Here is a 16,433-nt window from a genome sequence, read left to right on the forward strand (position 1 = left end):
CAGTCCAGCGCCGACACGGAGCTTTACTCTAATATGGGATTTCACCTGTCTCTTATACACATCTCGATGGGAGGAGTTTCGTGCCTCAAGGGGGTAGGTAGACGCGAACACCTTCAGCATCTTTTCCACGGCGCGCTTTAATGTGGAATCACAGCCTTATGTCGAAGCGTGGGGACCGGGGAGCAGTCCAGCGCCGACACGGAGCTTTACTCTAATATGGGATTTCACGGCGTGGACGTGGGAGGCAATGTGAACTTGCACACACTTCTCTGACCTCTTGGGTAGCACACCGATCAAGTAAGGTAACTTTTTCTTTCTTCTCTCGAATTATAACAAAGGAGATTTTGTATTTATTAAAAAGCTATTTTACTGTTACTGTTACTGTTCTTTAAAGTCCACTTTGCTCTGACAACGAATTTTGAAAAGTTTTCTAATCGTGAATCATTTAACTTGTTTTCGGTCAAACCAACTTCCAGTTATACAAGAACAATTTCACATATATTTTTTGTTTCAAGAAATATATATTTTCTAATTTAATTCCTTTCAAAAAGTGAAACTGCAAGTGGAATAACTACAATTCGCCTCCCTTTATTGGCTTAACTGTTATTTGCTTTAGGAAAAAATGAAGCTTTTAATGCTGAAACAGAGATGAATTGAGTTGTTAAGATGCATATCGCTTTGCAGCGGTGAGCTATGAGGCGCAGCTGGAATTTAAGGACAAACAGCAAATTGCATTAGGCTGCAAAATGAAGAAAGATGGAAGCCGGCTGGCTCACTTTCAGACAGCACTTTGTGACTCTATTTCTCTGTAGGCCTGATTATATTTAATGCGTTTGTTTTACTTTCTTGTTCTCTTTTAACGTGCTTCGCGCAGGGAAGGCTGAACTCAAACCACCTCTAGAGGGTTTCCGCATTATTTACCCTTGAGTGGACTGGAATGCAAAGATGCCAGTGCTGGAGAAAGAGACGGCCAGAGACCGAGACAGCCAAGTATGAAAACATGTCATTGTTTCTATAGTGAAACTGTTTTTCCGTACATCAGCATTCATTCCATATCTTCCACATTAGCTATATAAAGTTTTCATCCTGAGCGCTGTCCACGGTGCTGAAGTTTGAAAACTAACGGGGCTGGATTTCCGTACCATGGACAGCGCCAGCTTCACTTACGTTAATTGGCCGCTAGGGGCGAAAATTGCAGCAGGCTTTTCACCCCTTATGGCCTGTAAAACCTTATTCCAAACACTGATATAGAACATTTCTTTCTTTTTTTGTGCAGTGATTTAATCAACACTGAGCCAGTGGTGGATTACATTAGAATGGAGTTTGTATTATGGTTATTGTGGTTTTGATGTGATTTGTGTTCATTTATTGTTATTTCTGGGCAACATTTTGTATGTCTTTGCAGAAAGAAATGTCAAAAACTGTCTACACAGTCCACATTTCCAGGAACCCACAGCTACAACTAACTGTACAATTCAAATGTACTGGTCAATATCAACATCTTGGGTTAACAACAGTATCCAGTATGCAAATGATCAACCATCAGACAGAAAATCTAATCAATTTGCATTTTACATCCGTAAACAGTGTGTTTTAAGTCCCATGAGGCTTTGGAATTTATTCTCAAATAGGCCTTGAAGCATTTAGGATGAATTATTAATTCTGGTTCTAATAATAATGAAAGCATAAAGGAAAGATGTGAGGGAATTACCTCTTTAACAAAAGACAATAAATATGCTGAGCAGCTGCTGTCCTTTCATTAATCTTTATGAGTATTTATACCAATCTGTTCTTTTTATGGCTTCAGGTGTTGCCAAAGGTCCCTGTGCCCCCACTGAAGCAAACCCTTGACACGTACTTGAAGTGTGTCCAGCACCTTGTGAAGGAGGAGCAGTTTAAGAAAACAAAGGCCATCGTGGAGAAGTTCGGGGCTCCTGGAGGCGTCGGAGAGGTTCTACAGAAGAAGCTTTTAGAGAGGAGGGACAAGACAACCAACTGGGTAAACTCTCAGATTTTTTTTTTTATAAGTCTTTAAGAGAAGTTGTATATTTTGCTCTTTTTTTTTCTTTCTAACTTTCTCTTGTTCATCATTTGGAAAAATCAGATGATGACACAGAGGATACAATAAATTGACTATGAAACGCTGCCTTTGCTCCTTCTAGTCTGAAAACAAAAATAAAAATGGTCTCAGATTTTGTCTCCAATATGATAAAATTCTTATGATATTATATAACCCATTTATAAAAGAGTTGAAAATTGTGAAACAGCTGGCGATAAAGATTTATCGGAGCCTCGGCTCGTCCTTTGTTGCTTCAATCTCTCCTCCTGCGTCTGGGTGATCGCTCAGCCCACAACTCATCCAGCTCAGTGAAATCTATCACGCTCCCACTCTCACTCTGACGTTCTCTCCCACTCTCCTTTTCATCTGGCAGTGATACACTGTAATAGTTTTTTACTCCACTGCCTGCAGGTCTCAACTCTGAAAGTAATAACTTGTGTCCAAAACGTTTAGCAAAGCAACATTTCTCAAAAAGCATCCCTGTGTTTTTATTTAGGTCTATGACTACTGGCTGGAGGACATGTACTTGAACAACAGGTTGGCCCTACCGGTCAACTCCAGTCCAGTCATGGTGTTTCCTAAGCAGACGTTCAGAGATCAGAAAGATGCCCTCAGGTATGTGCTGGACTTTCGCTTCTGCTTTTGTTCAGACTAAATAATGTTTACATGATGTGAGTTTTGAAACTTTATCCACCTCTCCTTCGTCAGCTGTGACGCACCAGAGACACTGACGAAGGTGTTTCGGAGAAGATCCGGACAGAAACTGCCACTTTGCAACAACAGCATCATGTGTAGGTCAATGACAGGAGCGATTACAAGGAAAACTTCATCGTACATCATTTCATACTGAAAAAAGAAAAACTGCTATGGCAATTTAAGACATGTATAAGACAAAATGAAAAATATGTATCTGCAACAGAACATCTAGATTTTTTTCATAATGGACTTTGATAACAGAAAATTCTTCAGACGTTAAAGTCAGATTTTGGATCAAGTGAGTTGATCAAAGGGAAAGGGTTTCTTTCTCAACTGAACTCCATAGACCAGAATACAATGACAATTATTTTTTATAACGATTAATCTCACAAACCCTTTTCTTGATAACCAATTGATTAATCCAAAAGATGTCATAAACCAAATGTCAAAAAACACATTTAGATAGAGTCTAAGTAGATGTCTTTAAGGTGGAAACTTTCAAATCTTTGCTCCTAAATGTATATAAATGATGAATTGATTATCAAAACAGTTGCAAAGTTGCATTTTCTGTTGATCGTCTGATTGTTTCAGCTCTACTGGAGACCCTTTTTCTCTCCTATAAGATGTTACTTTGTGGGCAACTGCATTTAAAAACCCACATGCTGGAATGGTTGCAGCACATTCTCTGACAGATTTCAAGCAGTTCTGGGAAATGTAAAAAATCTCAGATTTAAGCAAAGGTACATAAATGCACCGCCTTGCACCAAAAAAAGTAACTCACTCATCAGATTTCTTGAGGCTATCTGATGGTCAATTTCATGTTTTTAGAAGTTTGGAAGCTGGTTGCTTAATTCAGTGTGTGGCCTCTCGGTTCTGTAAGACACTGTGCACTCAAAAAAAAAAAAATGAAAAGACACCAGATAGCAAAGGTTAACAAGAATGAATGCTGGACACCATCACTAACCACAGAAAATATACATATTGTTCAGCTGTGTAGCCGCTGACAGGCTTTATGTTCCTTTCAGCAGACACAGACTCAGATTAAGATGTGAAATACAGACGTGGAGAGAATCACTGGCATCATCTCTTGACCAAATCTCTGCCCATTATTAAATGAGCCATGGTCACAAGACATTACACCAGTCCGTCCAGCCCTATAACTCAACATTAGCTTTTGTCAGCTCATGCTGCACAAACTGAATATTTCCAGAGCACCCCAAGCAGCTGGTAATCTACTGACACGACCACTTATTAGATTGGGAGTGACAGGGCCAAGCTCTCCGCAGAGACCGCTAGTCAGGCCTCATTTCGGGGTGTGGTGCACTGCGGCCGCCTCCTTTCTATTGATCTAGCTTTGAACGTAATAACAACAAGACAAATGACATACAACATAAGACCCGACAGGGCTCTGTGTTTTCCCTATTTGCCCACACCGCCCACTCACACATACAGACAGTCTCTCTCTCTCTCTCTCTCTCTCTCTCTCTCTCTCTCTCTCAAACACAGATAAACACACACAGCTCGCTCACTGTATCCTAGTAATTTACCATAATGTGATTACCGAGTCCTTTGAGAGATGAGAGTACATCTAATTATAATCACCGGCCAGTCCGCTCTATATGTTCAGTGTTTTACAGAAACCTCTGTGCCCTGTTTTCTTTTAATGTCACCCTTTTCGTTCTTTTTAGATTTGCAGCTCAAATCGTCAAAGGAGTGTTGGAGTATAAGGGACTCATTGAAGAGTAAGTACCCTCAGAGTCCTACATCTCAACTACGTTACCCTCACAGAGTAAAGTCAGCCAATTGAAGATGAAAATAAAATGTATAACGATGAGTCATGGAGTCATCAGAGGTGAGCTGATGTGTGTGATAACGTCTCTCAGGCGAGCACTACCGGTGGATTTCGCTCGAGGCCAGTTAGCTGGAACCCCTCTGTGCATGGAGCAGTACTACCGCCTCTTCACCTCCTACCGCTACCCGGGGATAAAGACAGACACGCTGAAGGTCCAGATGAACGCAGCCTCCTCAGCGCCGGAGCACATTATTGTGGCGTGCAAGAGCCAGGTCAGGACGCCGGCCTCTCGGCAGACTTTTGATTCTCACAAACACACTTCTAACTGAAGACAGAGCCCTGTCCATTTGAGAGAAAAATATGTAAGAATGTTGTAATATAATATTCAGTTCATCAATAGATGTCGTTCTTAAAAGCGGTCAGTACAACACATCAGACACAAACTAAGACTTTTCTCTTTTTTTTGCTCTTTCTTATCACCAGAGATGTAGTAGATATTTCACTTCATGCAGCAATACTGGCCTCTAGTGCACTATTCCTTCATCAGTCTGCAGAGTACAGGACTAAGGTCAGCAGTGCCATCTTTGAATATAATTCATTACAGATATCATAGGAACAGGATCATTTGTATACAACTGAAAAAGTCATGAATACGAGGTTTGTTTCCCAGTGACAGGCATTTGGAAAATTTGAATAAAACGCTTAATGTCTCAAAGGACTATAAAGAGTATAAGTTTACCTATGTTATATAAATATGCAATTCAACACAAAATAAACTGATAAACTGACTGCATGATACAAAATACTGGACTGAAAATGTATGACAGACCTACCTGAGCTACCAGCTGTTGCGATGCCACACCTACTCTGCACCATCTAATGGACGCTTAGGTTGTACTCCAGCCTCTGCAGGCGAAGTTTTACCCAGTTATCACAGCATACAGGGCAGACTAACAATATGACTTCTGTTACGACTGTTAGTGGGTTTTTGACTCATCTTATCTAAAATTTACATTTTTAAATGGATAGGAGAGCCAGGCCCTGAGCATGCATGGCTGCACTTGATAGATTCATTTTGAAAACACAGCGCCTTTATAAAGTCGCTCAAGTTAACACTGCTCAAAGATGTTAAAGCGTCTATTTGAATACCTAAACTGGTCTGAATTATTTCCGTATTAAGATACACAGATATCTACAGAATGCAACCATTGACAATTACATCGATCTCTGGGGCCTGACTGATCAGGAAGTGGTGGACAGAGAATGTTTTAACAGACGCTGTGGAACGAGTCGTGTTTTTGTATCTCATCTCTCTTACTGGGGCGGAGTGACGCTTCACTAGAGCAGCGGGTGCAGACAGTCATCTCTCACACAAGACTCTCCCAACTGTGCTGTGCATTTAAACAGGAAGAGTTTCTATTCATAAGAGATGTTTAAAAAAAAAAAAAAAAATACAATATGGTGGAAGCTTAATGCCATGCTACAGTGCGTGGATCATATCAACAAAGTTCATCTAGTAAAAAAAAAAAAAAAAAAAAGCTGCAAGACTAAAGATTTTAGGTAATTGGTTTTAGACAAAAAATCCACATTGTGTGTTTCTCACATGAACTTTGAATTACCACAACAAGGCACAGCGGGTGCTCTCACCTGCAAATGGTTCTGGGAACTATCAATCTGTGGCACTCAAGGGCTGGTCCCTATGGAGATACAGGCAGTTAACTTAATTACTGTTGATTGAATCTGCCACTTGTCTGAGAGCTTCCTTGAATAGCATCTTTAACCGATAGGAGCCATATTTTCAGTAGCACTTGGCCATTTTTAGTCCCCACTGCTATCCTATTTATCTCCACACTAACAATATGTGAAAGCGGTGTATCCTTGAGGTGATGCAGTGCATGATGGAGTAGTTAAGAAACACATGATTTCTTTGATCTATTTTTCTCACTAGTTTTTCGTGTTGGATGTCGTCGCAAAAAGCAAGAGGCTCAACGAGACGGAGATCTTATCCCAGCTGGAGAAGATCATGAAAATGGCAGAAAACGCAAACGAAAGACTCCCTCCCGTTGGTATCCTGACATCCGATGGGAGAACAGATTGGGCACAAGCCAGAGATGCACTAACAAAAGGTCTCAGCTTAAACATGTCTCTAATTTGTATCACTTTCAGTCCTCCTCATCATCCATAAACCATTTCTAGGTGGATAATCCAGAACATATTTCATCTGCTTCCTTCTTCCATCCAGATCAAACCAACAGGGACTCTCTGGCCCTGATCGAGAGCTGTCTGTGTTTGGTGTGTCTGGATGAACCCAGCGGCCTGATGCCCAGTGACACCAACAGGGCCCTGCTGATGCTGCACGGTGGCGGCCGCGAGAAGAACGGGGCAAACCGCTGGTATGACAAGTCAATGCAGGTAGGACACGTTAAAGGTACGTCCATCCTCCACGGATAAAGAGTTTGTTCCATGCAATTAATCCGGACTCTCGCAGTTTGTTGTAGGAATGGACGGGATATGTGGAGTCGTGTGCGAGCATTCGCCATTCGAGGGGATAGTTCTGGTGCAGTGCTCTGAGTACCTGATGAAATATATGTAAGTCAGCTCATTGCAACGAGATATAATCATACACTGAATACTTTTATCTCAATGAATGTTGCTGAGGACGACATGTGGTGTTGTTCTAAACAGAAACGCTTGTCCCTCCAAGATGGCGACGGTTTCTGGCATCAGAGAGCTGCCCCCTCCGAGAAGACTGCTCTGGAAATGCAACCCGCACATCCAGGGGCTCCTGACAGCATCTGGAGACAGACTCCAGAGGCAAGTCCTACACAAACAAACAAACAAACACAGAACAACATCCACAAATAAATCCAAGTCTTTCTAGAGACATGAGGTCTCACATCTTCTGTGCTCCCTCCTTCAGGCTGGTGAATAATCTTGACATGGATGTTTTCAAGTTCAAAGCTTATGGAAAAGAATTCATCAAAAAGCAGAAGATGAGTCCAGATGCGTTTATACAAATGGCCTTACAACTTGCATTTTACAAGTAAAGAACTTTCATTATATCTGTGTTTCAATTTTACAAAATATATTTTGGGCTTTACTGTGCACTTTCAAATATGCCATATAAATATTGCCATGAACGTGTCCGTCACGTGTTCAGATGCAACGGACGGCTCGTGTCCACTTATGAGAGCGCGTCCATCCGGCGTTTCCAAGAGGGTCGGGTAGATAACATTCGCTCTGCCACCCCTGAGGCCCTGGCCTTCGTGATGTCCATGACAGACGAGAGGGCCACTTTCAGCGTGAGTCATTTTTCTCACTTTGACCCCAATTACTAACTCCCACATCACTGTTCATCACGCCTGCTCAAATGAAACAGGTGCGACAGGCCAGCTCGGCGCACCAAACCCAGTCTCCCCATTCAAACAGATAATCTCCCTGCAGATTTAATGGATCTATGAAAAAAGAATTTACTGGATGTTCTGCTCTTTCTTTACAATGTGACAAATGCCCTGTCTTTACTTTTTTTCCTCTAAAGTATTTACTTCTCCTACAGGACTCAGAAAAAATGAAACGATTGAGGGATGCAATTAATGCCCAGACAAATTATACAATTGCAGTAAGTATCTTAAACCAGTTTTCAATATATTAATGTCATAACCAAAATTTAAATGTGTAAACAAGTAAACATGATCTTACAATGTTGTTCCATCCAAAATGTATCCCTTGCTCCCTGGAGACTTTAAATGAGTAGTTTGACATGTTGGGAAATGCACTTGCAAGATTTCTTGCCAAGAGTTAAACGGGAATATCTGTCCTATAAATATGAAACTATGACGAGGAAACAGTTAGCCTAGCTTAGCAGAAAGAAAGGACGCAGGTGGAATCAGCTAACCTCTGCCCAAGGGGGAAAAAAAGAAACCTTTAGCACCTTTAAAGCTCACTAATTAACATGTTAATGTATGATGTCTTTAATCCATGCAAAAACTGAGATGTGAAAATGTCAGGTTGCACTATTTATACAGTATATGGTTACGTGCTGGGCTAATTCTCTGGGGACCCCAAAAAGTCTCTACACCCAGGCCACAAAATCACCAATCAATGTTTGTACGCTACAGTTTTCCCTCAGATTAAACAAATAACATATAGTATACAGTATATACTATATATAGTATATTATTTTATGAGTATTAAAGGACAGAACCAGGCTAGCAGTATCCCACTCTCAGCCTTTATGTTGAGCTCAGCTAACCACCTCCTGACTGGAGCTTCAAATTTAATGTATTGATATCACAACAGATTCAAATAGTGACCAGGAAAAAATGTATTTGTTAAAGTAGCAACCTCCATTTTATTATCTTTAACAATTGTGTGTTCAAGCACGCAGAACTTCTGGGTAACTGAACACGCGTCACTAGTTTTGTGTTAGTGACTCATGTTCCTTGTGATTTTGCAGGCGAGTCATACCAAACACCAAGCTCATTAAGCTGTAAAATTCAAGGATTCTTAATTTTTTTAAATTTCATCAGTGGGTCATAAACTCCATCACTATTGTGTTACCTCATCATTTAAATAAAAAACTTTGAGATTGTCACTTTAACACATTTTGGGTCACTTGAAGCAAGGAGCTATAGCTAGCTCAAAAAAAATGTTGACCACAGTTGGTGTGTAGCACCCGTTCTATCTTAATCATCACAGTCCACATGGTTTGTGGTCCAACTGCAACTCAGGTACTTCACTGAACTCTGCAATCTACTATGATGTGACTATTATTGTGGCAAAGGTACTGAGGACTGGGCCTGTGAAGCCTATCTCTGCTCATATCAGGGCTTTAATTGAAAACACTTCATTAGCACTGAGCAAAAAACATGTCTTCCAGGCTATTACAGGAATGGCAATAGACAATCATTTGCTCGGACTTCTGAGGATCTCAAAGGAGCTCAACATGGAGAAGCCCGAGATGTTCTGTGATGAAACGTATCTGGCCAGTAACCAGTTCATCCTCTCTACCAGTCAGGTAACATGTTATCACATTATATCCTAACATGTAATATTTGCTTGGTTGAGATTAGTGCTTTAAATTCCATGCAAATTATCAATGGAGAGGAAGTACAGTATAAGTACACATACTTCCCAAGAACCTAGGACACATACAGAGGAGATGCTGTTGAGAAAAAAAAAAAACTTTCACTCTGTGAAACGAGAAAAAAAAACCTGAAAACGAAACCTCTGCTTCTTCACTGCCTGGCCATAAATTACAAAAAGGTGGAGGTCACTAGGTTCTCTTTAAAAGTCCACACTGACTTTTAAACTATTCTAATTACCAGAGAGATAACTTGACTGCCATCTGCCAATTTCTTGCCACCTGAAGTCAAACCTGCTAATGTTGAGTGTCAAGGTGAGAATCCACAACCTAGGTCCAGTATCTGTTGGCAAAAACTTTGACAGCTTCACAGGCACCACATGCATTTAACACTGAGCTGTATAGCCAGTAAAGAAAACCAAGTACACGTAGAAGAGTGGGAGGTCCTAACGAGACCCTGAACTCAGCAAAACAACAAAACTCTACAAAAGGCTAATTAAAAATATTGAGTTTGTGCTGGTGTTTGGGTTCCTCACTGAGGGGTCTGTGCTTCCTGTTACAGTCTTTTTAATTGGAGACCCTGGCAGACTCATCGACTGCCCTCGGCATTGAGATTATTCACTTAGACTATCTTTATATTTAGCCGTAGCCTGGCTGATACTGCTTGAACCTCACTCTAAAAATAAATATATTATATATATATTTACATATATTGCTTGAGACAGGCGCACACCTTTCCTACATGAAATACATACACTCCACAAACTACATTCACAGGAGCTGACAATTGCATTGTTATTCGACTGACTGAGGGGTGCTGGAACAAGTGCACGAAATGACTATGGGATGACTCTTCAGCCTTGGCATGCGTTTCCATTTCTGGTGACAAAAGAAAGAGCATATGTTGTTTATACTCAAAACTAACTTGTCAATCATTAGTAATCATGTTATTTTGAGCAAAAACGAAAGCGCATTTCGAAACACGCCATCGCCGATTGAAACTTTGTCATCATAATATTCTCTGTCAGCAAGATCTTTCCTTGAAGTGACGCAACTACCGACAAAGAGTCATCTATGGAAGACAAGGGAAAAAAGATATCACAGAGTTTTCCAAGCACTAAGCATTACAGATGTCAAAGGAAAAACTACCAAAGCGTTAACATCCCTCAGACCAGGTGAAAGATTTCCACCTCTGTGACATATGCAGGGTTACAGCAGTCATTCCTGGCTGTGGTGTGATGTAAACTGACACCAGAGTAATTAAACCCTCTCATTTAGAGCTTAGTTAATTAATCGAACAACAAAAAATGCAATACCAACTATTCTAATAAAAATTTGAATAATTGATTTGGGTCATTTTTCAAGCAAAAACAACCACAGCAGTTTGGGACTGCTGATTGGACCACAAGATATATCTGAAGAAGTCACGATTGACCCTGGAAACTTGTAATGAGCAATTTCTCCTAGGTTCCGGCAGTTTATAGGCTAACTGACCGTTAGTAAGAGCCCTTTTCCAAACACTCTTTCTCTTGACTATCTACACTGTCCTAACCCAGGCTGTGTCCTCCTGCCTCCAGGTTCCGACCACAGTGGAAATGTTCTGTTGTTACGGCCCGGTGGTACCCAACGGCTATGGTGCCTGTTACAACCCGCAGTCAGACCACATCATCTTCTGTGTGTCTAGTTTCTGGGAGAACACAGAGACGAGTTCGGCCGTTTTCGTCAAAGTCCTGAACGAGGGCTTGCTTGAAATCAGGGACCTGTGCAATAGAAGCAGCGCTGCGGCTACCAAAGTGGCTGATAGCAGCCACGGGGCTGGCCAGCCTCATACATCAGGGAACTAAGCCATACTGAGAAAGCACGCCCACTCAGCTGCTCCTCTCAGCACTCTTAGACTTTAGATTTTAGCTTTAGACCTAGTAGTCGAGATACCGTCATGTGTCTTTGTTGTCTGTGCAATAGTGTTCCCTTCACAACAAAGTGCAAAGCCTTAAAACTTCATATATAGTGTGTAAATATATATATATATATATATATATATATATAAAAATGTGAACAAAAAGTGGAAAACAAGTTTTCTTTGGATCCGTGTAGACAGAATGATTTCCGCTTGAACCGGCAGACTGACATTAACCGGTCTGCTGCCTTTGGGAAACTGAAGCCATGCCTGCTTTGTAGCACTGATGAGAGGGGAACCTCCTCCATCAGAGAGTGAATAAACTGGGTGATCCCAATATATATCTCACACACATAGAGTAGTAATATAATAGATTTGACTAAAAAAAATCCAATAATGTATTTAAGTGACTTCTAACAATCATAACATCCTGTAAATGTGATCCTGCCAATCTGTTTCACTCTGTGTCTGCCATTATGTTAAAAAAAAAAAGAAACTGGATAAATGGTACTATAAGATTCATTTTAATGTTGTAAAGTTTGTTTTTTTTAACTCTTGTATGTAAATTGTTTTATTCTACTGACACCATGAGGTTGCCAAAGAGGTTGTGCATATGTGAAGTCCGTCTGATGAGGCACATGAATGAATAACTGTAAACGTAGGGGACTGGTTATAAATAGCGTGTGTTGAGGGAAAACGTGTGTGATATGGTTTCAGTGGCACATTTGAAGTCATCTAGTTGTACTGTGTGTATGTGTTCTATATTATAGCAATAGTTAAAAGGTGTAATGACCAATGCTACTGTATTACCAAGATACAGTCCAGTGGTGACTAGGCGAGGCAAACCACTGTGCTCATGTGTATATAAGTGCTTTGTATCTGCACTTAGAGGTAGAATGAGGGTAGTGATGTATTGTTGTACTGTAGGTACTTTGTGCAATAACAAAATAGCAAGTGCAGTAAGGGTATATGTGCAATTTACCGAATCTGTTCATTAGACGCATGGAGCTTACGTACAATGACATTAGGCCTAACTATGGTAGCTATTTTTGATATTCAGAAAAATTATATGGAGTAGCATTAGAATGAATTATGGCAATCGACATCATGCATGCCGTTTTGGTGGAAAATGTCCATGCAAGGTTACTGTGACTTGGATTCATCTGCAAATTTATATTGTGGGTGTTAAAAAATGTGAGGATATTTGTTGTCCTGTGTCCAGGTGACACTTACCATATGTTTGTCATGTATCTGTGTATCATCAGCCAAAGTGAATGTGAACCATGTCGATGGTTAACGTCAAGAAAAGAAACACATGCATGTTTATTCTTATAGACTAACTGTATTTTTGTATGGTTACATGAAGAGCTTAAATAACGATAAAGTATTATTAAAGGGTACACATGAGTAACAAAAATGCCTTAAAATAAACTGATGCAAACTATTTTCCATAATTCCTGACAGATGTAATATTCTATAAATGTTTAATGTTCATTTGATCTACTTGGTGTTCACCGTCCATTCTGATTGGTACATGTAAAAGAATGTAATATTTGTCATGTGTTACTCAGTGGATTTTCCCTTTGTCTTGTTCACACAAAGTAACTTGTGGGTAAATCAGGCTGTTATATCTATTATACCACAGCATAGTAATAATGTGGGCCGATAAATTAATGTTATACTCGTCCATGATCCACATCCACATTTTTGTGAATGGCAACTAATGTGTAACACGTCATTGACAACAAGAATATAGTGTTTTATTGAGTCATTTAATATCCAATGAATGTCCAGTGAAAATTAATTTTTTAAGGTTCCAACAGTATTTTGCTGATAGAAGACATTGCCAGTGTAGATGGATGGAATAAAACTGCTGTGTAGCTAAAGCTGATATTCAATTCCAGAAATAAAACAAACTTCAAACTATCATTTCCAGTGTTGTCAGTGTTTTCTTAATATTAAAGCCCCGTCTAGTGAATTTTCCTTAATATATGAAATGCTCAACTAAGGCTAGAAACAAATTCACAAATTCACAGCGCAGCCTGACAGCACCTTCCTAAATTTTGTCAGTTTCGGTGTGAGCCATGGGATTGGGATGCAGTTTACTTCTCCCTTGTACAATATAATACAAGTTATCTGCTGCCGAATAATTGTACTTTGAGTCCTATAATTACGCCATTAACACCTAGTTTCCCACACTTAATATATGTATGACTTGCAAGTCCAGTTGCCTTCATAAAGCTCTAAGAGTTACCCAGACCTGGATGACTGAGAATCTTCACAGACATGACACTACTGTAAATTAAAGTTACTGATGTTATTGAGTTACTGTGTGAGATTTGTTTAGATCAGTAATGGTTGTTAAAAGTGACAAAAAAGTGAATTTACTCAAACGAATTTCTGTTTCCAAACACAGTGCTAAGAACATTGTTGTAAAGTAAACCCTACACATGATGATCAGTCTCACGCACAGCTGTAATTGGAGAAACAGTTGGACTCGTTTGCATAGGGTTGCCTGTTTGCATCAAGGCCACTTCACTGACACACTCCCAACAGATGGCCTCGTTTCATTGGCATCTGATAAGGTCTTTTGGGAGAGACCTAAATTAAATTCTCCATTGGGTTTAACCACTGAACCAGGTCAACCAAGTGCCCAAAAAACATTAAACATTTAGTCAAGCTGCTGTGAACTTTGTTCTATTAAATATGAAATACAAACTGGGCTGAAACTGAATCATGCACACTCATATGGACTAAAACAGTTCAGTGTGTTAGTGGTAGCAAACACAAAACAACCCAGTTCTATGAATGTATTCAGTGGCCGTGTGTTTTGTCACTATATTACTGCAGAACTAAGAGGCTGGTTGAACTAAATTTGTATAACAATTTGACAACACGTTGCATTAAATACAATCTAGGAAGATTCGTGCACTTAAAAATTTTATCAGGTTTATAATACTCAGACAGGATTTTACAACTCTGGAGTTATCATGGCAGCTACTACTATTCCCTTTGTCACGATGATTGAGAGGTAATGAGTGTGAGGAATGTGTGATTTGGAAGTTTTTAACTGACCTACACAGCGCCTTGCCAGATGATGTCACTTTGCGTTGCATCAAAAGGTGAGTCAACTTTTTTTGCCAGACAACCCTGTATTGTTTTGCCAGAGCCCCTAGTGTTGGCTGCCGCTGCACCGTCAGACAGTCTCCAATCAAATGAGCAATGAAGGCGTTTTTTTTGTTTGTTTTCATGCAAGGTTACTGTCAGTCTTAACACAGCCTTAGAATCCCAGACAGATTCAGACCATTTTACTGTATCACAAGAGTCGACGCTAACTAACTGAAAGAGAATATAGATGTAAATTCTCCCACTGAGGCTGAATTCAGGTATTGAAGACCACTGTGAGGAAAACAGCTCACACTGCTGTGAAAGTCACCTCCCAGGCCTAATGCCGGCTGTCCAGCCACGAGTCTATCGACAGAACATTAAGCTGGGACATCTGAAGCCAGTGCTGGAGGCGACCAGTGATTTCACTGCGTGAGGAGCTGCTAGTGACAAGCCTTGGCGTTGAGATCAATGGCGGAAGCCCACCTGGAGATGGATGATGGGAGAATATTACCACTAATAAGTGTCTGCCATGCTGCAGACGGAGACAGAACCTCACCTGCTGACTGCTATCGACTGGAGAGCGGAGCAGAGGGGAGCAGAGCTGTCCGTCCATGTTCCCTCCTCCCTGCTTAGGGGCCGAGAGAAATGAAAGGCCAGGTTTCTACTTCAACTGCGAATGGCAAAAACTATTGTCTATGCAAGTTAAATCTCATAAATTCAAACATTTCCCTCCACAGGTAAGTGAGTTACAAAGAGATCCACTGTCATACAATGACAAACTGAAGATGATCTCAGCGGGAAGTGGCAGAAAACGATTAGTAGCCACAATTTGAGTTTGTATGCTAAAGTGCAATGTAATACTAAAGTATATTTTTTTGGGGGCTTTTATGCCTTTAATGGACAGCACAGTGGAGAGTGACAGGAAACAGGGAGGCAGAGAGGGGGGGAATGACATGCAGCGAAAGGCCGTCCGATGCGGGATTTGAACCGGGGCCAACTGCAGCGAGGACTGTAGCCTCTACACATGGGGCGCCTGCTTAAACCACTACGCTACACGACGCCCCTGCAATGTAATACTAAACATCATGAAATGCAGATTTATATGCAAATATCTTTTAACAGTGCCAGAAGTTCGTAAAAAGCATGCACAAAGCATCATTTCATAAATAAACTAGCTTTCTGCTCTTACAGTTGACCAGCCGACACACGCTAAACCCATGAGCTCTCACAAATCATGCGCTGCAATCACTAATCACCATGTAGTCGTAATGAGCCTCTAATCGAACACGTGCACATGAATCAAAGATAACAGCTGCAAGATTACAATCTGACTCGATTCAACAGCCAATTAGTTACACTGAACCTGTCATCCAAATGTGTTACCCTGCACTATTAATGTATTAGATAATTCAGAAGCCACAAGCGATGATGCAGCCATCTTTGAAAATAAATCTGAGGTTGATACCCACCCACCCCCCCCCCCACCCCCCCCAAAAAGGAACAGAAAATAAAAGTCCCATTGTCTTGTGTTTCAGATACTGAAATTTTAGAAGAAGAAACTCAAAGATAGTATAGTACCACTGCCATTCCTACAATATTTCAATTAAAGCTGAGTCTATATTATAGCTGTCTGTTTTCATTCACAAAGGAATTCTGATAATGGCCATTCTGGCATTTATGAAGGAACTGCTCCCAGGGCAGGAACTACATTTACACACCATCTTGGAGCCTAATTGGGCAAGAAGTGAAGGCCCATTAAACAAGACGCCACAATATAGTATATGACAAGAGCTGAAAC

The 16,433-nt window shown here is 40.6% G+C and overlaps 1 protein-coding gene across 1 annotated transcript; it reads left to right on the forward strand.

Moving 5' to 3' along the window:
• Nucleotides 1-115: 115 nt before the first annotated feature.
• On the forward strand, nt 116-13,456 carry chatb (choline O-acetyltransferase b). Its single transcript, XM_023413405.2, has 15 exons — nt 116-302; nt 875-990; nt 1,808-1,999; nt 2,556-2,674; nt 4,444-4,497; nt 4,639-4,819; nt 6,496-6,673; nt 6,790-6,959; nt 7,036-7,136; nt 7,233-7,361; nt 7,468-7,590; nt 7,708-7,849; nt 8,104-8,166; nt 9,427-9,564; nt 11,208-13,456. Exons 2-15 carry the CDS (start codon nt 946-948, stop codon nt 11,472-11,474), a joined length of 1,902 nt encoding a protein of 633 aa, XP_023269173.1. The 5' UTR covers nt 116-302; nt 875-945; the 3' UTR covers nt 11,475-13,456.
• The last annotated feature ends 2,977 nt before the right edge of the window (nt 13,457-16,433 follow it).

Source organism: Seriola lalandi, unplaced genomic scaffold (genome assembly GCF_002814215.2).
Source record: "Seriola lalandi dorsalis isolate HSWRI2012SDOR001 ecotype SW California unplaced genomic scaffold, Sedor1 jcf7180002054516, whole genome shotgun sequence".
Lineage (NCBI taxonomy): Eukaryota > Metazoa > Chordata > Actinopteri > Carangiformes > Carangidae > Seriola > Seriola lalandi.